Source organism: Leptonotus elevatus, chromosome 14 (genome assembly GCF_054856555.1).
Source record: "Leptonotus elevatus isolate MCC_2025b chromosome 14, RoL_Lele_1.0, whole genome shotgun sequence".
Lineage (NCBI taxonomy): Eukaryota > Metazoa > Chordata > Actinopteri > Syngnathiformes > Syngnathidae > Leptonotus > Leptonotus elevatus.
Genome location: NC_141252.1, coordinates 11464695 through 11490737, shown reverse-complemented (window position 1 = coordinate 11490737; position 26043 = coordinate 11464695). Strand labels below are relative to the sequence as shown.

At 39.4% G+C, this 26043-nt stretch overlaps 2 protein-coding genes across 5 annotated transcripts; one reads left to right on the top strand and one right to left on the bottom strand.

Moving 5' to 3' along the window:
- Positions 1-712: 712 nt before the first annotated feature.
- tmem179ab (transmembrane protein 179a, genome duplicate B) lies at positions 713-4709 on the top strand. Its single transcript, XM_086094768.1, has 4 exons — positions 713-1029; positions 1511-1648; positions 2670-2748; positions 2831-4709. Exons 1-4 carry the CDS (start codon positions 728-730, stop codon positions 3002-3004), a joined length of 693 nt encoding a protein of 230 aa, XP_085950894.1. The 5' UTR covers positions 713-727; the 3' UTR covers positions 3005-4709.
- c14h14orf180 (chromosome 14 C14orf180 homolog) lies at positions 3680-16915 on the bottom strand. 4 transcript variants are annotated; one of them, XM_086094764.1, is made up of 10 exons: positions 16542-16915; positions 15747-15777; positions 13100-13186; positions 11024-11144; positions 8885-8915; positions 8683-8791; positions 8306-8469; positions 7952-8084; positions 6977-7003; positions 3680-6707 (listed from the first exon to the last, which is right to left on the bottom strand). In XM_086094764.1, the coding sequence occupies exons 1-10, from the start codon at positions 16692-16694 to the stop codon at positions 6505-6507; spliced, it is 1059 nt and encodes a 352-aa protein (XP_085950890.1). In that variant the 5' UTR covers positions 16695-16915; the 3' UTR covers positions 3680-6504. The 4 variants fall into 4 exon arrangements, with proteins under 4 accessions (XP_085950890.1, XP_085950891.1, XP_085950893.1 ...); XM_086094767.1 differs by having other exon boundaries at positions 6559-6707; positions 6977-7088; XM_086094765.1 differs by lacking the exon at positions 6977-7003.
- Between the last annotated feature and the right edge of the window lie 9128 nt (positions 16916-26043).

The following is a 26043-nucleotide window of genomic DNA, read 5'->3' as shown; positions in this document are numbered from 1 at the left end:
CTGTCACAGTAACAAGCAATGTAATTGATACCCAAAATAACTCAACATTTACAAGAGATTTAAATATATTAAATTCATCCAACGTCAACATTTAATATCAGAATTATTACAATATTGTAGTGAGCCAACATGAAGTTAATTGTAGCTATTTAAATAAACAAAATGTATTCAGGAATGAATGTCTTAAAATATGAAATTTGCATTTACATACTGTAAGTTTAACTGTCCAGTCAACATAAATTTCATGAAATGAATGCGAATTGGTTTTGCATTTAAATAAATGAATGAATGAATGAATACATAAATAAATAAATACATAAGTTCATAATCAGACTCAAACAGAAGTCAACAGGTTTTTTTTAAATTGTCTCCTTAGCTAAAATGTTGATACTGGGTGTATATTGCCCCTTTCCAAATTAATAGAATTCATTGTGAGTGATCCGGTTTTTTTGTTGTTGTTTTTTTGCCACTTGTCGCATGTTTACCCAAACCATCCAAAGGCAAAACAACATACATACAGACAACGTAGAGGCGCCTCTTTTGTATAGCTAGTATTTAACAGAAAATATACAAAAAACAAGTGGCTATGACGTCTAGAGAAGATGAGGCCTGAAGGGCTCTCCTGCTCATTAGTTTCCAGACCAGTGCGTCTTCGGATGCTGCGCCGGCCTCCAGCGCGCATGCGCAACCTCTGCAGGACCCTGCACGGAGGAGAGAGACGCCAAAAATGGCCCTCGACAATTTAATTTTCGCCCAGTGCGTTCTTTATTTTTTAGCCTTCGTATTTGGGTTTATCGCCGTTGTGCCTTTGTCCGAAAACACGGAGGACTTCGGTGGGAAATGTTTGCTGTTCACGCGGGGGATGTGGCAGAATGAGAACATCACGGTGTCGAAACAGCGCTTCATCGTGGAGGAGTGGGGAGCCGAGTCGTCCTGCAGCTTCGTCGCTTTTGTCGGGATAGCCTCCCTCATATTGTCCGCAGTGCAGGCCTGGAGGCTGCTCTTCTTCTTGTGCAAAGGACACGACGAGTGAGTAGTGCACTTGTTCTCATTTCAACATCATGCTAAGATGGCCCTCGTGTTCCATCCACAACCAACGCCCCGATTGCATGCTGCTTTCAGCATGACAAGCAGAAATACAAGAGTGGTCATGACAGAAAGATGGAGGAATCACATGCTGCCAAAACCTCGCTCAATTCGCCCGGCTCTAAGCATGATTTAATTTCATGTGTTGAAAAACAAACAAACAAACAAACACGCTTTCAGATAGCTAGGGGACCCAAGCAGCCACTTAATTAGCTTATGTGGCATGCCAAAAATTGGCAATTGGCACCCTCCAAAAGCTTGTAAGTTGTAATTATAGATGGCAGAAAACAACTACTGGCACTTTTGTCGAAATGAAAGTCTTGAACTCGCTTCTTTCGCTTTCTTTGCACCATATATGCCCGACGGCATCACAATATGTCACTGGTGAATGATCCATGAATATTCTCTCCATTTTTTTCTGCAGCTCCATCTTCAATGCCTTCCTCAACCTGCTGATCAGCTCCTTGGTGGTGTTCACCGTCTTCTTATCGAGCACCATGGTCAGTGTGGGCTTCAACCTGTGGTGCGACTCCATCACCGAGGGTGGCACCATGCCCAGCAGGTAGGAGAATGACACATGACGTGTTTTCATTACAAAGGACAAAAAGACAAAGAAAAAAAGAAACAAGCAACAGCGCAAGACGTAAGGCTATGTTTGGGTCCAGGTAGGATTCGTTGGTCAAGCTTTGCACTGTTATTGTGATGACTGAGGATACATGACTACATAGCATGAAAAATAAACATACATGCTAATGTTTGCTAATGCTTACCTGGTTGTTGTGCGTTATTTCTGGACGCTGCAGTATTATTCACAAATGTCTTGACCTTGTTGGCCGGTTTCTGTGCTGCATTCTTTTTTTTTTTTTGTCAATTCAATTATTCCCCTTATTAGAAGTAATTACATGAGACTAGGCATAGGCCAAATATTACAAATATCACTGAATGACAAAAAAACTGAAAAAATATTATATATATATTTAAAAAAAAAAACATATATGTACCACTCTAAAATTATATATATATTTTTTAATATTTAGGTAAATAAAAAGAAAGCATCCCGTCTTTTATTCATTCATTTTCCAAACTGCTTTTTGAACAAAATACAACAATATTTGGTACAGAAGAACTGTATACCATGTTAAGTTATGAATAAATAAATAAACAAATAAATAAATACATAGGATTTTTTTTTCTTCTGATTTAATTCTTCTGTGTAAGTCACAGTGTCCCATCAATGGTGAGCCACTTTTTAGAACAGGGCCCGTTTGTGTAACGGATGCTGTTACTTTGGTACTGGAGTGAGTCTACTTGTTTAGCTGTAACGGCTCAACGGCGCCCCCCTCTTGCATATGGCGAGTATCAATACCTGCGCAGGTGTCATCGCCGATGTGAGTTGGGAGCACTGCGCGCTAGCCTAGTAGCTGCTTAGCCAAAAATTCAAATTTAACTATTTACTCCGTAGTGTGCATCTGACCACGCCTCCCTCCTCTTTCTTTGTTACACACTGAGAAGGAAAAAAAAAAAGTAAATTGGAGGTAATTTATTCAAAGAGGCCGTTCATTAACGTGTACTATTTTATGTAGCTGCGAAGATTTGCAAGACACCGACCTAGAATTGGGCCTGAACAACTCTGCTTTCTACGACCAGTTTGCAATAGCTCAGGTAAGCCCCCTGCGTCATCCTGGTGAGCCAACAAAAACCTCTACCCCTCAGATCGTTACAACTTCTTATTCTCCTTTTACAGTTTGGCCTGTGGGCGGCGTGGCTCACCTGGCTGGCCATCGCCGTGCTGGCCTTTCTCAAGGTTTACCACAACTACAGACAAGAAGATCTGCTGGACAGCCTCATCCACGAGAAGGATCTGCTGCTGGGACGCTCCTCTCGCCGCAGCTCTGACCTCAAGACCGGCCTCCTCTAGAAAGCAAAAAAGCTACGCACACACAAACGCACACTCTTTCGTCGATACAGTCTCCTGTCCCGCCATGAGAAACGCCGGCGTTTGCATCTGTTGACAATCAAAATCAGTTGGCTTTTGTTCCCATTGCGCAGAGAGTGAACTGAAGGGTTTATCTTTGTCCTCTAGCTGATTGATTTCCCTTCAGAAAATCCTCAGGCGGTTGTTAATCCCGCATTTATTGAGTCTATTCACCCACTCCTTTAATCTGATAGTCGAGCTCGTATTAACGCCGTCATTGCAAATGTACTCCCGGTTTATGATACTTGGACATTTTGTTGGACTGCGTCTTTGTCAAGCTTATGAGACCAAATGCATGACAAAATAATACAGTGGCTTTTAGATCTGAGTAGCTCGCGCATCTCGTTTACACACCAATTCATGTGACTTTTGTTTTATTTGAGGTCTGTACTTCATCCTGCATGCTGCAGCAACAAGAACAAAACTGTGCTTCCGTGGTGTTCCCTCACTTAGCGATAGTTGTAAAAATGATTAACTGTACTTATGCAATCTGTCCCCCAAATTTTTTTTAGCAATTTATCTCAGGCTATTCACTACCATATACTGTCAGTATTAAACATACTGTGTATGCCATAAAAAAAAAAGAAGTAAAAAATGACTGCATGAATCTCACAAGTATCACCATTTGATGAGTTTTATTAAAAACATAAAATTATAAAATAGAAGAAAACTCTCCATAAAGGCACTTCTTACAAAGTGACCAGCTGTGAAATACAGCTAAAGAGTAGAGTATGTAGAGTATCACTTCTTTGCTTCCATACAATTATTATATATTAGATATTGCTTTGACATTATCCACTTTTCATGAAATCCATGAACTACTCTTTAATATGGGATGTGTGTTGTGCTCCGATAAACAAATGTATATGGTGGTTTCATAAAGGAGACTCACATAACAACTGGTTGTATTTGTTGTCTGTATAATAACGCTACAAGTTGTTCAAGATGCTTATGGAAAGCAATGCAACTGATGATCAGTCTTCAATGATTAGAATCGAGATGATTTCCAGATGGATTGTCAAGCACATCGCATCATCATTGAGCAGCGCACGTCCTCCTCCTCCTTTTGCACCAATTACAGCTGACAAGTACACTCGCAAGCCACATTAACCGTGTTTCCACCGCAGGACGTTCGGGTATGGAAAAGGGGTAAAGACTTTCACAGGAACCGTCCTCTCAGCCGGCCCGCTTGGAGCTGTGTCTCCACTGCGGAGTACGACCCGTTTCACGACGTCACCAGTTTCGATCGACACGTAAACGGCGTGCGACGGTTTCTCCCAAAACGTCACCCAAGCGCCGCGCGACGAAAATCACAACAACGAGGAAAGAGGAAAAAACTTTAGGTGGTTGCTGTTTTTCTCTGCTTTTTATTTATGTACTTGGCGTGGATGGATGGTTTGAGTGAGAGGAGACGGCGTTTAGATGAAGAATTTGAAAAGACTGACTCGCAAGTCACGAGTTTCGATCGACACGTAATCTCCTTGCGACGGTTTCTGTGACGTCACTGCAGTGGAGACACGCACATACGGGGCTGGCCCCGTAAATTGACCCTGAGGTGGAAACACGGCTATTAAATAAACCTGATGAGGTCCCATACAAGTGCTGCATTAAAAATGGCTTCACATAGATGACGGTACGCAAGTCAAAATATTACAAAAACAAGAAAAACTGAGCATTATCTGTATAAAGACCATTTTATTGATGCAGCACTTATACTGGATTGTGCAGGCGTTTTTAATTTTGTGTTTGGTAACTTTGCTATTATTTACATTTATTCAAGGACAAATACAAAGATGAATATTATATTTGTTAGTCTATATTGCTTAAACATATTCACTTTCATGTCATATATACACAAATCATGTACTGTACCAAAATAAATATTTGCATTCAATGTAAATCATATACAATACATACAATAGAGGGTAGCTGAGGGATCAAGTGTGGCAAGCAATATGTGAGCATAAAAATGCAAAACGTGAGAATCGGACGGGGCAATAAGGTGCAGTGATTGAAGTGTGAATGCGTACATGACATATACGTGAGCATCATGTGTATGAAAAGACATTTCAGCATTCAGTCGATATCCATTTTAAGGTCCATGTCCAATATGTATGCTCCTTGCCTTCACGAATAAGAAAATTCAGCACAGTGAGCACAGAATGATTGTGTCTTAAAAGTAACATTTGTTTCCATTTTTATTAGGGTTGTCAGGCGGCAATTTGTTTTTTAAATCGCAATTAATCGCATGACTTAAATAGTTAACTCACGATTAATCGCAAATTTTTGATCTGTACAATTAAATATTTTAATATAAGGTTTCAGACTCTTGTTAACATAAAAGTGGAAAAAAATGTTAAACTAATAGAAAGATGTCTGCATCTTTTGGTCATTGATACAGTAATTTCATAATAATTCATAAAATTGAGATACAATTAAAAATATATACTGTACTGTAAAAAATGAGTGGGATATTGGTTTGTGTTGAAGTAATTAACTGCCACTAGATGGCATAATTACATTTGTAAGACGTGACAGCTTAGTGCATTTTTCTTTTCATATTAAGAGCTATCTAATCTTTAACATGAAGTAACTTGTGAAATTCTGCATTTTTAAAATTGTAAAATACAACTTGTCACCACAAATATATGCATTATTATTAAATTGATTACTGCAAAATTTTGACGTGGACATGCATTGTGACTGGAATTTTTCCATACAGGCTTTCCAAGTAATGGGCGGTCATTAATCGCGCATTAAAAAAAATAGTGGCGTTAAAGGAATTTTAAATCAACTCAAAATTCACCCACACATTTTGACACCCTTAATTAAAATGTGACATTTCTGCACACTAGTAGAACTAGGGCTACTACATGCTACTAGTGAGACAAACCTACTAATGGGCCCATTTGTGTAGGACAGTAATTTATTAGCAAGGTTTAATTGCATGCTAATAGGCAAAAAGAGGCACTAGCAGTGGGGAAAACCCCCCATTACTAATAATGTTGTAACAATGGTCTCTATTTTCGTGACTGTGCAGAGGCAGGTTAGACCTGATGTTGGTAATTTCTTAGTGCTGGGAGTGATTACAGGCTACTTCAATCATGGCCAATCAAAGTGACTCCTTTTATTCCCTTCACTAAAATTTGGACATAGCGGAAGCTCATTATTTAACAAATATAAACACAATTGCTCAGATATTTTGATGCTCGCTGTTCACATATTTATGAATTAGCTGTGGCCAGGAATATACTGCACTGTCACTCCTTGTGCTCCGCCGGGATCTGCCAGCATTCGCACCATAAAAATCATAAAAATAGCATGTACTTGTACATGGACCTTGAACTGGATAGCGAGAATATCAGATAAATCAAATAGCTTAGCACATAGGAGCTACATGTTTCACCATAAAATATGTCCCCTCCTGCCACTGGTCGCCATCACTACATGGTCAGCCAAATCCAACAACCCCACACAAGCTGCTTCATGTGAAGCAGGTAGATCGCCAGAGCGGCCTCCAGCTGCTCGCACGCTCGCTGCGGACGCCGCCGGTCTGTACAATACATGGCAACGCCCAGGAAGGACATCATCAGGAAGAGGCAAGTGAACAGGACCAGGTGAGGGCGGGCCGGCGTCGTCTCATAGGCTACACGCACACACAGGGACACAAAATTAAGACAGTTTCCACAAAAACCTTGTAGGCTCCAAACTATTTTGAATGTTAAGATATTCACAGCGCAGCCTCGTCACACACTCACAGTGATCGTGTTTAAAATGAAGTGTTTTAAACAAAATGCCCTACATAGTGATTAGTAAGCCAAGAATAAGTCTGATGTTAGTCCATTCAAAATTAAAGTAAAAAAAAAAAAGAAAAGTGCATCGCAAGTGAGTCCGTGCACTTGCATACAAACTTACCACCTGTGTCGTCACAGGGAGGAATGTCTGTGAAGCCGACAGAAAAGCAGCATGTCAGGGAGAAGGAAGCAAAATCTGAGATGCACAGCAGTTACAGCTGGCGGTTTGATACCTGGAGATTTTACAGAGTGTGACTTTTTTTCGCATGCACTGACGAGCAAATCCTTTGTGTATCGTGTGTTCATCGCTTTCTGCAGTAATAGCAGTAAAACAGCGCAGAATCATTTTGTGCAAACCATGCACCCTATATGGACCAAGTGAGCAGTTTATTTATTTAAAAAATATATTTTCTAGGTTTTATGAAAAGCTGCTACTTAACAGCTTTCTGTTAATGCTTATAAGGCAATCGTTTAAGATTTTCAAGATTTTGGGGTGGCCTTGGCCCTTTATGCCACTAGGTTAGAGCCACCCCTGGACTGAACGGTGACCAAATCCCATCTTGACATTCAGAACCAAAACCAGACCAGACTGTAGTAAACTGACCATTTTAAAAACAATTACTTGAGGATCAATAATGTTTATAAATCCGACCTTGATACAAGGCAGAAAGTGGAATATTAAATTCTTTATTCACTATATTGGGCGGCTGAAAAATAACTTGGTGGGCCGCAAATGGCCCCCGGGCGGTAGTTTGGACAACCCTGCAATAAGTTCATATGTGATGATCACCATTTCTTTTTGTGTAGATCAAGAAACATGTCAACGGAAACACACATGAAGTCCCATGAAAGATAAAGAATTCTTTCATCGTGTCATGTTTGACAGCCATTGACTTCAAGATTTTTGTGTTTACCTTGGCCGATTTGATTGTATTGCAAATTGTAAGATATCGGTGCTGCTTGACATTAGATTCAACTGTACTGAAGTTATTGGGCAGGCGGCAAAACATTTGGACGGGAGTAAAACCGGCACGCCAGATGGCAGCATGGTTTCTTGCTCCCACTGTTAGAACACATTGCCGTCTTATTCACTCACCGTGCACTGTGGTCTCCGGATCCCGGAATCGAACCCTCCGCTCGCCTTTCCGTCTTTGGGTGGCTTCTGTGTCTGACCCGCAAGCGGGGCTTGGCTTCTTGAGGATGGAGGTGGGGGTTTTCCCATCGATGACCTGAATTAAAAGAAGATTGAGACATTACAAGCAGTAATCAGGATTATGCTTGAAAAATGAATAAATAAATAACAGGCAAGCTAAATTGTCACTTTGACTCTTTTCCTACCTAAATGTGTCCATTCAATATGCATGCAATAAAGTAACCAAGGGTGTAAAGGAGCTGTGTCTCTTCAGGACAAACAGAGGTGTGTGTGCGTGTGTTTGCGTGTGCGCTCCACCTCGTCTGTTGTTTTGTCTTCCTGTTGGTGGCGAAAGTCCTTTCTGTGGCGAACCTCGGAGTGTTTTTCCGGATGCGAACGAGGAAAAGCGTCGACCGTGTCCCTGATGGACTCGGCAGCGGCGAAGCGTTTGGACAGTGCAGACACACGCTGGCCCAGGGAGTCTAACAAGACGACCATAGTCACACATGACCACTTCCTAATATTGCAGGCGGAACGCTACAGTTTATTTGAAGATAAGTCAAACAACATTTTAGCTAACTCTGTCAGCACCGGAATCATTGGTATGTTCTAATAACTATAACAGGAACAAAATGTCTCACCAATAATTATTTTATGGATGTCAGAATAAATGTCAGCTCACACGTGTTGCCTACCTGAATATTCAGTCTTGCCAATCTCAGCATAAACTGTGCCCATGAGCTCCAGGCTTCCGGCGGTTATTGGGTGGTCGTTACCAAAGGCCCTCTGGTGGATTTTTGCAGCCTAGAGGGAGTCCACATCGCAATTTAACATGTCAAATCAAATGTTTGGAAAAAAATATTGAGCAAAATAACAATAAAAATGGCAGTGACATACCTTACCACTGTACTCTAGTGCAAGATGAGGCCTAAAAGGGTTAAAAAAAAAAAGAAAAGAAAGAAGAAGCCATTAATGACTTGCACTACGAAGCAGCGACTTCTGCCAAGGCTTAAACACGTGCTACCCACAAATATCAACAGAAGTCATACATCTTTATAGCTACAAGATGGTCACGTTTAAACCACACCCACAATGTCTTCTGGATGCAATGCAGAAATAAATCAACACAAGTGTAGGGAATTTATAGAATGTAATTTTTCATGTCACTTTTAAAATGGTCAGTTTTGTAAAATGAAGTCGATCTCAATTTCATTTGGTTTCATCTTCCCACGGTCAAGTTTACGTGTCTGAATATGATTGTGTTCAATTGAAATGGCTGCCAAATGTGAACTAAAGATCTGAACCAGATTTGGTTTGATATTACAGTGCAACTTCTGACCCCGGATTAAAGTTGTTGTTGTTTTTTTCTCAACTGAGAAAACAGTGGTCTTCATTGTTTGTCCAATATAAAAACATTGTAAATTCTCAGCAATCAAAAAAGTAAAAAAAAATGCAGCTGGTTAGTTGCACAGAAATTCTGATGGGCAAATACCAGACCCTATTTCAAGGTATCTGTACTTGTGAGTCACGATGGTGACAGATGTCAATATCGGCTGTCTTTTTATTGCCATTTTAAGATAAGGAATAATATATATTTTTTAATGTCCTTAATTTCATGCAATTTTAAAGAAAATGCTATTGGGATATATCGGTCTTTCTTTAAAATGATCTGTCATTGTTATCTGGGGTGGGGGGGGGGGGGTTACGTATCAAAAGTACCAGTGGAATCAGTATTGGTACTTGGTATCGGTGACTAATCAAGAGTTGAGTTCAAGAACTGGTATCTGTCTGAAAAATAATGATCAAACATCCCTACACAGAAACCAAACAAGAACATGCTATCAAATAAAAATAAAGTACATGTATTGAACAACCCGGCTGCGGTATTCCGACAGAAATACATGTATAGCAAAGGAGCGATGTGGGTCAAGCGGGTTGGCTGGCGCTGGTTGTCATGTGCACGTATATCTCTTTCACGGCCTGAGGTGCAGCATTGAGGCCAACCTGGAAACGCATCTGCTGGGATTAGACACAGGAAGCAGGTCTGTGGCTACCTGAGCAAGAAGTGGAAAACTTCTATTCCTGCCGGGCACGTGCCGATGCAGGAAATATGCTGACCAGCCAGCTGTGTTTCCACACAAGTGACCCGCCACGCCACGCCACGCCACGCCACGGCGCCACGGCACGGCGCCACCCTCACAACCCTCACGTCTAGCGTAAACATGTAGAGAAATCAGGTAACAACCAATCACAGCTCATCCCCCGAAAACAGGTGAGCTGTGATTGGTTGTTGCCTGAGCAACTGTGATGTCATCTTTAGTCAACAGCAAGTTTCAAAATGGCCGCCCCCAGATGGATAAAAACAGCTGGATTTTGCTCATATTCCACAAATGTAATATTATAATTAGAATGTCATGTTTAAACTATAGTGAGGCCACATATAACATATTATTGTCAAGAAATGTTTAAGGTTGAATTCCTCTTTTAAGATAGATGACATGCATTCGAAGCACATCATTTAGGGTGACCATATTTTCATTTCCAAAAAAAGCGGGAAACTTAGCCCAGCCTCCAGGTATTTAAATGATACACTAAGTTTACTCAAGAATGCCATACATTATAACTATTTTAACGTATGTCTCCTTTTGAAGTTTTACTTGACAAATGAATAAATAATGATAAAGTACTGAGGCCAACCTTTTTTGCTCCTGCTACTGATTTTTTTTTTAATGGGGCAGGTGGGAATCAAACTAGCACCCTCCGGTTTGGTAGAGCAAACTACCAGTGAGCTAAAATTCTGGGACGCCAATGCAGCTTTGGACCGAACACTCAGGACATGATTACGTGGAACACTGACCCACTTTTTTTTCTTTAAAAAAAATAATATACTTTTCAAATATCCAACATTACTATCACACATGCACACAACTCGCCTTTTTTCCCCCCCTACACCCCTTGTGATCAACTTGGGAGCAGTCTACCAGAAAAGAACATGCCATGGCACATGAATTCCAGCACAGTGCAAGTTTTACCTACTGTTTGCTCATGATGCAGAGTTGAGCCAGCCGCTCGAGGTGCCGTGCCTGGGAGGCCTGCTCCGAGAGCTCCTCTGGGGTCGCCCATCCCGAAGAGCCCAGCGAAGAGTCCTCCTGGGGCCCTGTTGCACAAACACAGGGCATGGGATCGCAGTCAGCCTGCCAGCAAAACACTCAGGCTATCAAAGTCCTCTATATGGAAGCTTTAAAATAAATGTTTGTCTATCTGGCACTTCTGAGAATACAGAAGAGCAACAACTGAGAACTGGAGACAAGAGTGCAGAGATACGGGTAGAAAAGAGCAGATAAGGGGGTCAAACAACACACTCGCCACACCCACTGGGACACTGTGACACACATGCGTGCAAGGTGACACAACAAATGTAATGTGCGCACATTCCACACACGAAATAGAGGTCACATTACTTTAAACCCCACCGGTGAAAAGCGAGCTAGCTATCGGCAGTTAAATGTAAGCATTTAAAAGCTAAGCAGCTTCTAATGAGGCCATTCGGTCAGATGCCTGCCCAGATTTTTCCGCTCAACTGTGGGCATGCTACACAACGCTTCCTGAGGAGGAGGAAGACGTGCAGCGCTGAGAGCAAGATATGATGAACGACCAGCACACTGGTGATAGCAGCTTAACTCCCAGTAGGTAAACAAACATGGAGTCACGCAAAAGAGGTTCAAGAAAGGGCCTTTAGTTATTTTAAGCAAGGTGAAATGCAGGCATTAAAAAAAAAAAGTTAATCTGATCATCTTCATAACAATTCAAATAAAGATATATCTGCCTTATTTATGTTATATATTTCTTTAGTTTGATTTGATTATTTTTTTTTTTTTATGATTACAGTTTTTCAGATTGTTGGTTCCCCTGCAAAAGCCACTTTTTCCCCCTCAAAATCCTTACTACATCGCTCAAAAGTAAATATTTGTGTCACAATGTCAGTGCTATCAGAACAAGTCTGAATCATGATGTACAGACAAGACAGTCAAATTGATTAGTTATGTTGTCAATATAAACAGTGTACTCTGGAGGGATGTTTTGGTGTAAAATGACGCTTAAGTTTTGATGACAAATTCAGTTTTCTAAATTAAAAGTCACACTTTTGTGTACGTGGAAAATTGATGGGCAAGATTGACATTTCACTTTTTGCGCTGTCATTTGCTGACAAACCATTTCATCGTGATACAGAAAGGAAAATGCAGCACTGCATTGTACAAAGAAAAAATTAATAAAACGACATATTTAGGGAATTTTTTTTAATGCAAATTGTCATCATTTAGCTTCACTTGCTACAAGCTATTTCAGACGGGTTGGTCTAATGATTCACAAATTTCCCTTTTAAAAAGTGTCATTGAAAGTTATAAAAAATAGGCTTATTATGACAACTTGTTCATCCATCTTCTATGTAAAGATGTATGAAAAAAGCTAAAAGAGAAATTGTAAACAATCATTTGCATGTACGCACCAAAATATTTGCTCAAAGAAATGAGAAATTGCTTTTTGATGTGCGCAAGTGACACAATGATTTAAAACTTGAACAAGTACTTTTGAGAAATTCAAAAAGGAACAAAGAAAAACGGTAATATACCTTCCATGGTTATACATCCTTATAACCAGGCATATGATGTACAGTTCCATTCAAATTGACCTTAGCTAATATGCTTTCTTCCCTTTTAAATAACGAAAACACTTTTCCAGCCCGACTTTAGAAGATTCAAAAGACTTCTGAAAAACTTTAATGCCGTAGTTAGATTGTGGTTAGAGACTATTTATCATAAAATAAACTTAAACACTCAGGAGCAGCAAACCAGTAAAACAAACAAACAAAAAGCATCCACATCAAGTATCACAGAAACGCAAGTATTGCCTGTAGCCAAAAGAACAATATACTGTACACAGAATATAGTGGGCCAATGCATACAGTTAAATTATTTCATTGTGCTTGAGTAAGACTTCAAAGAATCTTGTCATATCTTAAAGCAAATAGTATAGTGAACTACACAGATTATTGGATACCTGCTTTTGTATTCCCAGAAGTATAAAACATATAGTGATGCTCATTGAACTTGCCTGTGCTCCCGTGCAGAGCCGTCAGCTCGATCAGTGCCACCTCGTAGAACATTTTTTCAGCCTGGATGAACTGTAGGGCCTTCCCATCTGTTTATATGGGTAAAGGATCACTCCTGTCCAATCGGATTAGTCAGTTGTTGAAGTTAAAAACAGCCCTGTTGCCCAGCTCAACTCTTTTTCTTATGCACTCGTCTCAAGAATGACCCTCACAAGCAACTGTGCAGGTTGTTGATTAGCTCGGGTGTCAATCATCATTAACTTGACAAATGGAGCTCCTGAAACGTGTTTTTTTAAAATTGACATAGTATGCTGATTCTTGTCACCAGGCTATAAAGTACCACATCGCCACTGAATGATTTGTTATTTTGTTGGAACTGCATAATACTGTTGTCATTAAAAGCCCCTCTATTATAAGCACCTTCAAAAATAGTGCCTGCTCACGCTGTCAGAGACACTCCATTGTAGTTGGCCCACTGCGAAATGACACCAGTGATAATTGTCAGGTGAATTTACAGATCACATGCTTAAAATAAACACAGTCCCTACTGTTTAAATGACCTATTTAAACCACATATCTCACGTGCACAACTATAAATTGCTCAGTGTTTGTAATTCATTGGCCACGCGACTTTCTTTGCCTCATAACGTGAGATCCAAAAGTATATCGACTATGAGTATGACTAAATGAATAAATAAATAAATGACAAGAATGGAATTGATATACAAAGTCAGATTAGGTACCATTTAATTCGTCCATTTTATATCAGGATCTCAAAATCATTTGGAGAAAGTAATACACTGATTTTGACGATGTGTTGAATCTAGTGCCATCTAGTGATAAACCAATAGAATGCAATGATTTTGAAGCACACGCACCACCAATTACTACCAATTATTATTTGGAGTGAGCAAGCGAGCGAGCAGCCCAGTGAGCAGGAGCTAGCGGGAGCAGCGAGCAAGCGGCTAGCAAGAAATAGCTGGAGCGGCTAACAAAAGCGGCTAGTGGGAGAAACAAAAGCCAGCAAGAGCAACGCAAAGGGAGACAAGTGGCGGGAGCCCGAATCACGGGACCTATGTACGTTATATAATTAACGATTAGTAGACCTATGATTAGATTAAAAAAATAATTGTATGTTGATGTGATGGAACATACTTTTATTTTTTTAAGCTATTTGTTTTTTTTCATTTTATTAGTTCACCACTAGATGGCACCCAATCCTTTACCCTATTTGTGTAACTGGAGCAAACGTATATTGCAAATCGAACTTTTAAAATTGAGCTAAGTAAAATTGACACCGTGAATAAGAACAACTTATATAGAAAGTAAAATTAGCATGTTTATGATGGTATTGTGATGCACACGCATGCTGTTGCATGATCAAAAAATCTGCGTAGTTCAGTTCATGGGAGTCAGCTAGCAGAAGGGAATACACTTGGTATGTGGTGGACTGTTTGGGGATAGGATTAGGGGTGCAGCCGTCATTAAAGGTCGGACCACTTCCTGTGTCTGCTATTTTTAGCCTCACTGGATAACAACAATGGTAACAACAAGAATCTCACACAACTCAATGAACCAATGCATACATTAAAATTATACCTTTAATTTACTCACAAATTAGAGTAAACATTTTGCTTTAACCTCTGCCTTGTGGTGAAAAAGCATTTAATTGGTGTGCTTGTCACTACAGCTTGCTGACAGATTAGAAAGATATTAGACATTATTTAGCTATAATTTTCCCACCAGTTAAGACAAACTGAATAATTTCCCACAGCACACCTGATTATTCGATGTGCCGTGGCTGATGAGTCGGGAACCACCGCCAGAGATGCCAAGAGATATAATCATTAATTATGTGTGTTGTTCCCTTCCTTTTCCTCACCACACCGCAATTATAGGAAATACTGAACGCAACTCTTATCTGAAGTCCTTCTTCATTGCCACATGCTTTCCAAGAACTCTATCAGTAAACACTCAGCAGCAAAAAGAGCTTCTGGCTGGGTCAAAGTTCACTGCACTGATAACTATACAGTACAACATTTTCAATTCCCCAAATTGCTTTAATGTGATTGTTTTTACTGGTTATGCAAATCCACTTAAAAGTACATTCTAATATGTGGATATTAATATTGATGCTGCAATGTAGTAATTGTATCAGAGGATGTAACCCTGTCCTACTATAAATGGATAATGTTTCCCGCTGATAGGGTGCTGCTGATTGCTTGAGCTGAAGCGACACCTAACAAATGTTGCTATTTAAACAATGGTCAGTGAGGGGTAGCCACGGGTTCATGTAGCAAGCAGGCCAGTTACCATTCGGAGTGTCTCGGTGACAGAGAGAGGGAAATATACACTGACACCCAACATCCTCTATAATGTGGAGCTTTATGGAGGCAATCGGCAACCTCGTCAAGTGCAGATACAAGTTAATTAGTTTACTTGGACGCTCTGTTGTGGCCGAGATAACAGCCTACAAATCCTCTTAGCACTAAAGCGTGAGCTTTGAACAAACACTGTAGCATTGCAGGACAAACGTGTCGCTATGAACCGTCAACAGATATCGACTGCCATTTATATTGACTTCTGCTGATTATCTATGCCCTTTTTTGTGGGCTAGTCAAAGTAAAAGTGCCTAATCGAAGAGGATACAATTCTTTTCAGCGATGAACAGTTCTGCAATCTGTAAAGCACAGAAGGATAATCAAGGGTTAAACGAATCGGACGATGTCATGAGTTGTCAAACAAGTGATTTGCATCCACAGTCTGGCCATCGTCACGTTACTGTTCACGTGGTCTGGGGTGGGCTATGTTTTGACATCTGGGACATTCCTTCATGTGCTGCTAAGCAGAATAAAAATGTGCTCACTTGAAGGCCTTGTGAAGCCTCATCACATACAATGGAAGGAATGTGAATCTCTTAAGTTCTTAGTGTATTGCTCAAATTGGCACCATGTACACCAGGGGTCACCAACATGGTGCCTCCAGGTAGCCCGCAAGGACCACATGAGTAGCCCGAGGGCCTGTTCCGAAAATAGCTCAACAGTGATGAGGCATTGTGATTTTCTAGGAATAGATACAAAATAAAGTGTGTCCCTAATTTTGAGATATCATTAACATGTTCAGTGTCTTCACATAAACATACCATATCTCATATCACATACCATTTATTAATAATAACTAGAGCTGTCACTAAGAACTCTTTTTCAGAATTTATCATCCTACCCCCCCGGTTGAGGCAGAAATTTGTGGTCGACTTAGCCAAGTTAGCCCCCCCCCCTTACACACACACACAAATACTGTAATAATAATAATAATAATAATATCTGATTAAATTTGATCATTTCCGAAGTGTATCAAATGGGTAGCCCTTCTCACTAATTGTGAGAAGCCAAGAAGTATGATAAATATGCACACAAAATGTGTGTGGGACAAAAACCTGCTCACCTGGTGAAGGCAGTTGGGCAGAGAGGTGAAGCTCTGCACATGGGTCAGTCCAAGCAGGCAGCTGAGAAAGCAGTGCAGGGCGGCCTGGTACTCCCCCTGCTGCTGGAGCTGCTGTCCCAGCTCGAACAGGCCCTCCCTCCCCCCACTCAGCATCCCCAGTCCCAGCCGGAGCCGGCACTGCCTCCCATCAGAGCGCTCCAGATGCCGAGGACAAATCAGCACTTCAGTCCTCGCACGAGCAGCCGATGACCCACCCCAACTCTCGATCTGTCTCGGAATGTCCCGTCAAGGACAGGTTGGAAGGAGCGGACTGAGGGAGCTCCGGCGACTCACACGGATCAGATCCATTCCCTTCCCTCTTCCCAGGCTGCACCAGGAAAGGAGGACAGAGGAAGTGGAGAGTATTTGCTGGTTGAGTGGCAGAGCTTTGGACCAATCACGTGTGAGGATGGCATACTCTGCTCTATGGCTTAAAGCAGGCATGGACAACTGGTGGACCGCTCAGTACTCTGAATAACCCCTTGATTATTATAATTTTTTAATAAAAAATTGGGAAAAATATATATATATATATATTTGGGGAGAACGTATTTTATTTTTTATTTTTGTTTTAAACCATCCCAACATTTTTTTTTTTATAAAATGCTGATAAACATATATATATATATATATATATATATATATATATATATATATATATATATATATATATATATATATATATATATATATATATACTGGGGGTAAATGTGGAAGAAAAAAAATCACAGATTTAAAAAAATATATATTTTCTATTTAAAAATATTGATTTTTTTAAATTGCCGAACTGTGAATATGCATTAATTGTAGTTTTAAATTGTAATTTCACCATTTATCACAAGATGACAGAAATGTCGTAGTTGCACTTATAGTGTTCTATTCTACAACATGAGTAGGCCTATTCATTTTTTGCAGACTTGGAATGATATGCAAGGTAAACATAATATTTCAAATACATTAAAACTTTGAGTGAACTGATTTTTGTGAGAAAAAAAATGCAAATATATTTTTTTGCACTTCATGTTGGTTTGCAGTGGAGCAGTTTTGTGCCATCCTAGAATGTTTTATTTTATTGTAATTTTTTAAATGCATGAGAGCCCTTAGCACTGGGGGTTATTACAGATTTATTATTTTTTGTTTTTTTGCTTTGAAACCTTTAATTTAGTTTTTTTATACATGCATTGAAACATTTATTATGTAAATTCCAATTTGTTAAGAGCACGTATTTGTAAATATTTTGTCCAAATTTAAAATTACGTTTTTGTCATACATCTGATTATGTAGTGTGTGGTCCTAGGTTTTCCCCGCCAGCATAATCCAATACTTTAAGCCAAAAAGAAAAAGAAAAAAAGTGCACGTTTAAAACAATAAAAATCTTACTTCCAAATTCAGGATTAATTAATGTGAAGAGGAGTTGCGTAACCACAGGCAAAGCAGAGTGAATGCTGTGAGTGCTTGTTTTACATGGGGGGACATTTTCCATACAGCAAGCCAACAAATGTAAGCACAGAGCCACTAAGCTCACTACCTGAGAGAGTCAAAGAAAGAGCAAGTGCTCACCACTATCCAAACAGACACAACAAATATTTATTCACCAGGCGTGCGCTATAAAAGTATTTGCAAACCACCCTTGACACTCTGCTAACTAACGACTAATATGCTTTCAAAAAAGTGCAGGCATAGACAGGTGCACACCTCACATTAACATGCAGCCAGGCTTTAAATTAACGTGATAACAGAAAGCAAATGAGCAGAGTCAGTTTCCATTAGCGTTCGACAGACTGAGCGAGCTGAGGATTTTAATGGCGGTGAATGCAAATCGATCAGAAAGCATTTAACGTGTGATGGCAGGTCACACAAGAACTGTGGGCAAAACAGACAGGTGAGCGTGCCGTGACACTTAGATGTCCGGGGAGGCTTCTTGGCAGTGGTCAGCTCCTAATTGACAGACAATGAGAAGCATCTCCTAATTACAAAGCGGTGGAGTGGAACACATCTCATCACGTTAACAGCATACACGGGCTGACTGGGGATTTTAAGATCGGACAGTACATTAACGACATCGCGTTAGTAAATTAATTGAATGGCCCGATGACCTCATGGGGTTTGGTTACGTAGGGACAATTCACAGTGCTTATTACTGAAAACAAAACATATTTGATTACGTGCCATCTTCCACTCTTAATACTTAACATTGGCAGATTAAATTGCATTTCAATCAATTTGGCTGTTGAACAAAACTTTCAAAGCTAAGCGAAACAAAGCAGCTGATTAGGCTTGCCATGTTCGGCATGTTGTGGTTTTGTTTGCTTTTCAGGATGTGTGCATACAAACAGGAAAACGGTAATGATGATGAACTAAAAAAGGAACCTTATCGCTGAAAGTGGTCGTCGTCATTAAAGGAATGGTTTTCAACACATTTTATTGGTTTGTGATGAGTGACTATTAACAAGAATGATCATTCCCAATTTGTTTAGAGAAGGAACCATCGAACATCAGCTGAGGAACTACGTCCGTCCAGATGTCTTCTATGGCACATTGGTACAACTCCCACCCTTCCCAATCCTTCTGCTGGTGCAACGTGACTAGATTAACCAGGCTAGGACAGAAGTGGCTGCAGTAAGTCTCATTGTTGTATTCATTGCATCGCTCATGGCTCTAAGACCTTTGGAAACAAATTTGGGAAGATAATAGGGGCTTTTGGAGAACTTTTTACTTCCGGGTTAAATTAAATATTAATACTATGTATAAACCTGAGGAATATGCATTTCAAATAAATAGACTTTATTAGACTAATGAATATGTATCATATAAGGTTTATTTGCTAGGCTTGTGTTAAAATTATGTAAAAAAAATAATAAAAATTATTGGAATTTGTCATGTAAAAAAAATACATAAATCATAAGTTAGGCTTGAAATATTTCTGTGAATGTAGATACTTTTCAACTATTGGATGGCATTGTGCATACAATTCAATATCAAACTTATTGCCTTTTTACAATACGCATATTGCTCGGGCCATTATCACGATGATTCTTACTCGTAAAGTTACAAATCCATTTCATTTCACCGCAATGCTATAGCTTTTACAACTGGTTTGACTTCTTATGATGGTCTCTTCTATATCCTACACTAATATGTTATAATAAATAATACTCAATTTAATTTGATGCAAAAAAAGGAGAAATCTAGTTGATAGCTTGATTTGAGCATTAGAGGGACCAATACATCAGCAAGATCAGTAAACAACATCTCACAAAAACCCGGAGGGTACGCAGATTGTGCAATATACAACTCGGACCTCCTCGTGTTTAGGATAGCTCACAGTTGTACGTCAAAATACTGTAGACTGTTTGTATTTCACGCGTTGAGCACTTTCTGTGAGCAACAGAAGCTACACCCGCAGCCAATAGTGATGTAATAATAGAACAAATATGTTTTTTTAAGGCATGACATTGAGCTATGAGAGCTGCATCCATGTTGAATTGCGCACACAGTGAGCACTGAAATGACATTGCTCCCTTGTTAAGCTCGCTGAGGAATGGAGCCAGTTCTTTGATTTGAACACCTCTACCTTGTAGCCAGGGTATCTACATTGCTGTAGTATTCTGGCAGTTTAATAGGCCTGGACCTAACACCCCCAGCTACTGGAAGGCATTTTACGACCTCCATGTAATCAGCAGTAAATGCTGCAACCATCTGTCTCTTTTTACTCAATTATCTGACCCAATGACTTTACTGATAAACACTGTCCAAGTCAGCACAGCCGCCAAAGATCCAAGCTAAGGTTATCACATCGTTATATACACTTTTTTTTTTTTTATCTCGCTTTTCATTTCAGCAGAAGCAAATTCGATCATTCACTTATGAGCTGAAAATCACGCTGGGGAATGAATCACCGGAAGAGTAAAGAGGTTTTGTTGTATGGGAGTCACATACAGTTTACAGCACACTCAGCAATGCATGGCAGAGTCAGCACTTAAATGTTCAAGTGCTGACTCTCAAACAGGCTATTTAACTTAGTTTGCATTTGGATTCATCACTGTCACAGTCAGGTAAAAGCAAATCAAGAGTTGATAGTGAAGCCAAATGCTCTGGCGTCTCGACCTTTTCCGGGTTAGTAAATTATTGCTCCACTACTCCCCCAAGTGGTCAACTCCTAAAACTGTGAAATACACTTTTATGCTCCGGTATAGATGACAAAAATAAAGAAAAACGATAAAGTGATGCAGAACTTGGTTATAAAATATAAAAAACTTTTGTTTGTTTGTAATAAGACAACATGATTAACCCTCAGTCAGCAGATTACATATGAGGAATTCAAATGTAATGTAGGCTACATCGAAACGTCTTTAAATTGTTACCATAAAAAAAAAAACCTGCAGGTTCTGGTATGATTACACAGGTGAGATAGCAGATAATCACTGGAAGCTGGAAGATCCAAGCTCATTGAAGTATTTATTTACAGAGTCGTCACGAACCTGTGGACAATTTCATCACGGGAAATAAACAGCCAGGGCCACGTCCTTCACTAGTGAAATACGTCAGCCCCTCTGAGCAGGAAACAACACTAATAAAACATTGTGGCATGTAGGTATAAAACCCCAAATAGCAAGTGCACACCTCCACAATTCTCACACAAGAGCCCCGGTTTAAGCCATGATTTAGCCAGTTTTAATCAGTGGGACATAAAATGAGAAGGTGCTACTGACAAGTATGTGGATTCATGGGATGAATGCTTTCATTTGTGTTTTCATGTCAGCGAGGAGTGGGATCTTTTCAGATTCAACACTGTATGTATTAGGAAAAATACATTTTTAATTTGGAATACTTACTTGTTTGATTGCATAAATTATTTTATTTTCATGTACCCGGTACAAAGAATTCTGAAAGCCAAGTTTACTGGAACTTCAAAATTCCATTATCTGATGGTGCACTGTTTGAAAATTGAAAGAATTGAAGGGAAATGAAAATGTATTCGGTTCATTGGTAAAATAAAAAAAATAATAAAATAAAATCATCATGGACTAAAACAAATGCCATACATAAATATACAACATTTTTTTTTACATTGAATTGAATGAATGAAATTAACATTTTAAGTAGTAATACAACTCAAGAGTTGCACAAAACTTTGGAGGCAGATTTTTTAATTTATTTCCCCATGAGATGGCACCATAAATTGTAGGCTTCTTTACGCTACTCACAAAAAGTTAAGGGTATTTGGCTTTTAGATGAAATTTCAGAATGAACCTAAAACACACTACAATCATTACAGGTGAACTTAATCTAAACTTTTGGAATTCTCATGTTCAAATGTTCAGTGGTTGAAAGTCTTTGCAAATGACGTCATCGTGATCTGTGTTTTTATATATTTTTGCTTTGCGTTGTTTTCTCGTGGTGTATATGTTCGCTCGTTAATTATTTGCACCTGTGCTCCTCAACCTGGTCCTTTGTGTCTACAAATCAGCTCCCTTCGCCATTTGTGTTGTGCCCAGGTGTTCCTCGTTGTCTTGTCAGTTTACCCTACATGTATTTATGCTGCATTTGAGGGAATGATAACGTTATAGCAAAATTGACCCACATCAAAAAACCCAAGAATGAATCAAAACATTTGTTTTCCATTGGTGCTTATATGAGAACTGTCTTACTTTTTTTCCCCTCACAAGAATGATCATCATGATGGACATTTTCCTTTTGACTATGGCCTAATTTGTTATTTCAACAAGGTGGCTGCTTTGCACAAACGTGCCTTTAAAAATTGTGTTCTAACTCTTCCCATCTGTTTGTGATGGCCATAAAACATGAGGGAATGGAATGGCCCTCTCAGGGGAAATCTATAGTTTGTTTGGCGGGAAACAGGAGGTGTAAACAAATGGAAGGAAGAGGAGGATTGATGACTTTCTGATGCCTACTCAGTCATAGCTCATTGTGACAGGCTGCTAAGAAAAAAAATAAAAATAATAAATCAAGGAAAGTAAACTAACAATGGTATCACCTAAGCTGCTGCTGCTCCTCCTGTTGCACAACACTGTTCTTGCAATGGAACATTGTGATTTCCTAGGCATGTTCTAGAAATTTGTATTTGAAAATATAAATACTTGCAGATATTTATAGAAGTATTGCACATTATTGCTATTTATCTAAAGTTGTTTTGAAAAGTATCGTCAGGAAGCTTTATGAACACCGAATCTGACAATGTATAATAAAGATGTCAATCCTTTTTGTTTCCAAACTTAAATTAGAGAATGCATCATTTATTTTTATTTTTTCCTTTTTCTCTCTTTTTTTTTTCTTTCTGGAGAATTAGAGAATGTATTTACGACAAACAAACTAGCCAATGAACAAAAATCAAAACACCTTGTGATTCTCATTTGGTGGCAGTAATAAACACATTTAATAATTCCGGTCAAAAAAACGATTAGCCTTTCTTTAAGCAAGATCAGGTGATTCTACTGCTCTAGACACGAGTTATATTTGACACATAAAAGACAAACAATGTGACCGCATACTATACAATGCATTACGTTGCCCATTACATTGGTATGCAACTATAGATGCATTTACTTTTTATCGCCGTCTCCCCTGACCATAAAGCTGGGTTATTGTTGCATATAACGCCCCGATGCAGTGTTTTATTGTGCCCTAATAAAAAAGAATTCATCCACAAACGCTTGATGGTTTCCCCTCCAGGAAAAAAAAAAAGCGCATGGCATATTGTAAAAATCCATGATAATTATCTGGCAATATTGGTTTTATTACTAGAGGATGTATCCCAGCCGCATGCTGTTTTTGCTGATAATTCTAATGCTTCACTGCCACAATGAGGGAGGATAAAACCATGAAGAAAATAGAGCAGAGCAACAAAACACCGGTCGAGACTGATTGAAAGGTACTATATGCAGTACAAGAAGGTATTATCTTATTTTGCATATTTTAACATACTGTTACGTCCGAAGTAACAACAATTGGACAATATGTCAAATTCCAGTTGCATTTCGGTCTGTGTCTGTTTGATAAAAACAAAAATAATGTACTGTATATTGCATTGTTATTTCTATATTGAGTTTGAGTGAAAAACATTCATTCTTAAAAACATAACACTCTGGTCCATCATGGTGAAATAGGGTCTTGTGCAACCCCAATTCCAAAAACTCCTACATCACAGGTTGGATTTATCTCGAAATTCATGGCTGCCAAAAATTCAGCTTGCCTGATTATAAAGAGGGAAACCTCCCAAAAACACAGCCTGGAAGGTAACAAATACTGTAAGACTACCAGTTCCTCTTCATATTCCACACAAATGACACATCGGTCTGCATATCATATTAAGTGAAACGGATAAAAATAAAATAAAAATCCAACCCTTGAGTGTCCTTTTTTTTTTCTCCAATAGGTCCACATTCGCCAAGAGATCAAGCTCTTTTTTTTCGTATTCTTCTTTATAGCCATTACAGTATTCCATTTGTGCCCTCTGACCCCCAGTGATGTCATATTTTCAATCCAATTCCGAATGAAACGGACAAAGTGAAATCCATGGGGTGTCTGCGGAATGGCACGGCGCTCTGCGCGTCTAAAAGTAGTTTCTCGGCGCAGTTCGGTTGGGCATTAGATGTGACATAATTGCATCCACTGGCTGAGGTCGCGGAAGGCCAGAGATTATTGGATGGAATGTCACGAACGTGTATCAGTGATGGAACTTGTGGAATGAGAGGAGACCATTACGGGAAGTCCCTCACACCAGTGAAAAATGGAATGGCTTTTCAAAAACTGGGCTACTGTGACATTTTAGTGTCATATACTGGAGAAATATAAACTGTTTGCCCCATTGGGGGGAGCTTCTCGCGTCCTTGCAACTTTGCTATGCTCTCAGTCTCAGGGTCCAAACCACGTGTTTTTTTTCTTCTCAGATTGCAACAAGATAAATATAAATATAGATAGTGACGCACATTGCCACAAAGAATGAGATGCTAATAAAATGCTTCAGTAGCTCAAGCGAGAATTTTATCTTCCAAATATTCACAATAAGTGCAAAATATATTTAGATACAACTATTCCAACAGTAACACAAAAAAAAATGAATTATTGATGAACGCTCAATTTGCACATTTATGACCAAAGAGATGACCAAAAAAAAAATGATCACAAGAATAGGATGCAAAATTTTCCACGACTGGTCCTCCACAAAATGGGCTCCAAATTAGGTTTCTCAGTTGCAATTGTGTTCCCTGTGAAATTGGATCAACTTGACTGCACATGTCAGTCTATGTGGTTAAAAATCAGCCATCTGACCGGAATACACAGAGTTGATCTAACTGAAAATCACACCCAAATAAAAATAAGTTGGGCAAACTATGGGCCTCGGAAGCCCGAGTCATTATTACCATTTATAAAGTCTTCATGCTCAAAAACGCACTGCCAGCTCGTGCAGACCAGAAAAAAACACGCATTTGATCATGGGGCCCAAATTTGCCAACACAGTTCTAGGAAGATGAAATCATTCAAGTGCCAAACCACCCGGGTTGTCAGTGGGACCGTGGGATTTTAGACTTCCATCACATCCGCTTCTTTGTTTAAGATATCTACGGTGCTTTTTTCCAAGCCAAGTAAATCTTCCAATCTGTGGCAAAAGGGAGACTCTGGTCACTCTGGAAGAGAACCACGGGAACGTCTCAGTTGCAGCAGAAGGCTGCGATCAAGTGGCTGAGATCACATCCACTTCACTTGATCCGTGAATGGTTGCTGCTGGGATGCAAGTCGGGACTTGATCAATGTCGGTTGAGAGACCCGAAACAACCAATGATCCCGGGTCAAAACACCGATGCTGCGTCCCGGTGCACATTTCACTTTTTAAAATTTCAAAATATATTTTTAGGCCTCAAGATGGCAGAAAAGTCTTCTTTAAAAATCTTGATGGCAAAATTGCCCAAAAGTCTTGCTCAGACATTTGTTAATTTGGACACATTTAGAATGTTGGAATTGAAATGAAATGAAACAGCTTATTTTTGCCTAGAGCATACGACAGCCGCATAAATGCCCTTTTCAAAAGAAATAATGGGTCATTCAATTATAAAGAGAGAAAAAAAAAAACTCTTATCGGAAACAATAACTTGACAAAAGCAAGTGCCCGGCAGGCAACAGCAATCAACAGAAATAGAATTGTATTTCTCTGTGACGTGACTCGCGAGCCATAAAAAGCGTCCATCCAAAGAAGTGTGTGTGTTCTAACAAAAGCTAACATAGCAGTGGTGAGAACACACCTGTCTCGTCTTGATAAAGACTTACGCGCTTTTTTGTTTTTGTTTGTTTTTTACTGCAGCGATAGTTGTTCTCCCTTTCACATCGTTTTGTTGTTATTTTAGAAGAGTTCATGTCAGTTGAAGTCTACTTCCTGTTTATGGGCTCATGAAGTGAGGAAAGCAGGAAGAAAACAAACCTTCTTCACGCTAACGGACTATCCGAA

Bases quoted from the DNA above. Each gene is read 5' to 3' on its own strand.
- c14h14orf180 (XM_086094764.1), bottom strand. From the start codon at position 16,694: ATGCTGAGTGGGGGGAGGGAGGGCCTGTTCGAGCTGGGACAGCAGCTC. The intron at 11,145-13,099 runs GCAAGTTCAATG...TTTGTGCAACAG, and splicing joins GGCTCTGCACGGGAGCACAG to GGCCCCAGGAGGACTCTTCG. The intron at 6,708-6,976 runs GTAAGTTTGTAT...GTGTGCGTGTAG, and splicing joins TCCCTGTGACGACACAGGTG to CCTATGAGACGACGCCGGCC.
- tmem179ab (XM_086094768.1), top strand. From the start codon at position 728: ATGGCCCTCGACAATTTAATTTTCGCCCAGTGCGTTCTTTATTTTTTA. The intron at 1,030-1,510 runs GTGAGTAGTGCA...TTTTTTCTGCAG, and splicing joins TTGTGCAAAGGACACGACGA to CTCCATCTTCAATGCCTTCC. The intron at 2,749-2,830 runs GTAAGCCCCCTG...CTCCTTTTACAG, and splicing joins ACCAGTTTGCAATAGCTCAG to TTTGGCCTGTGGGCGGCGTG.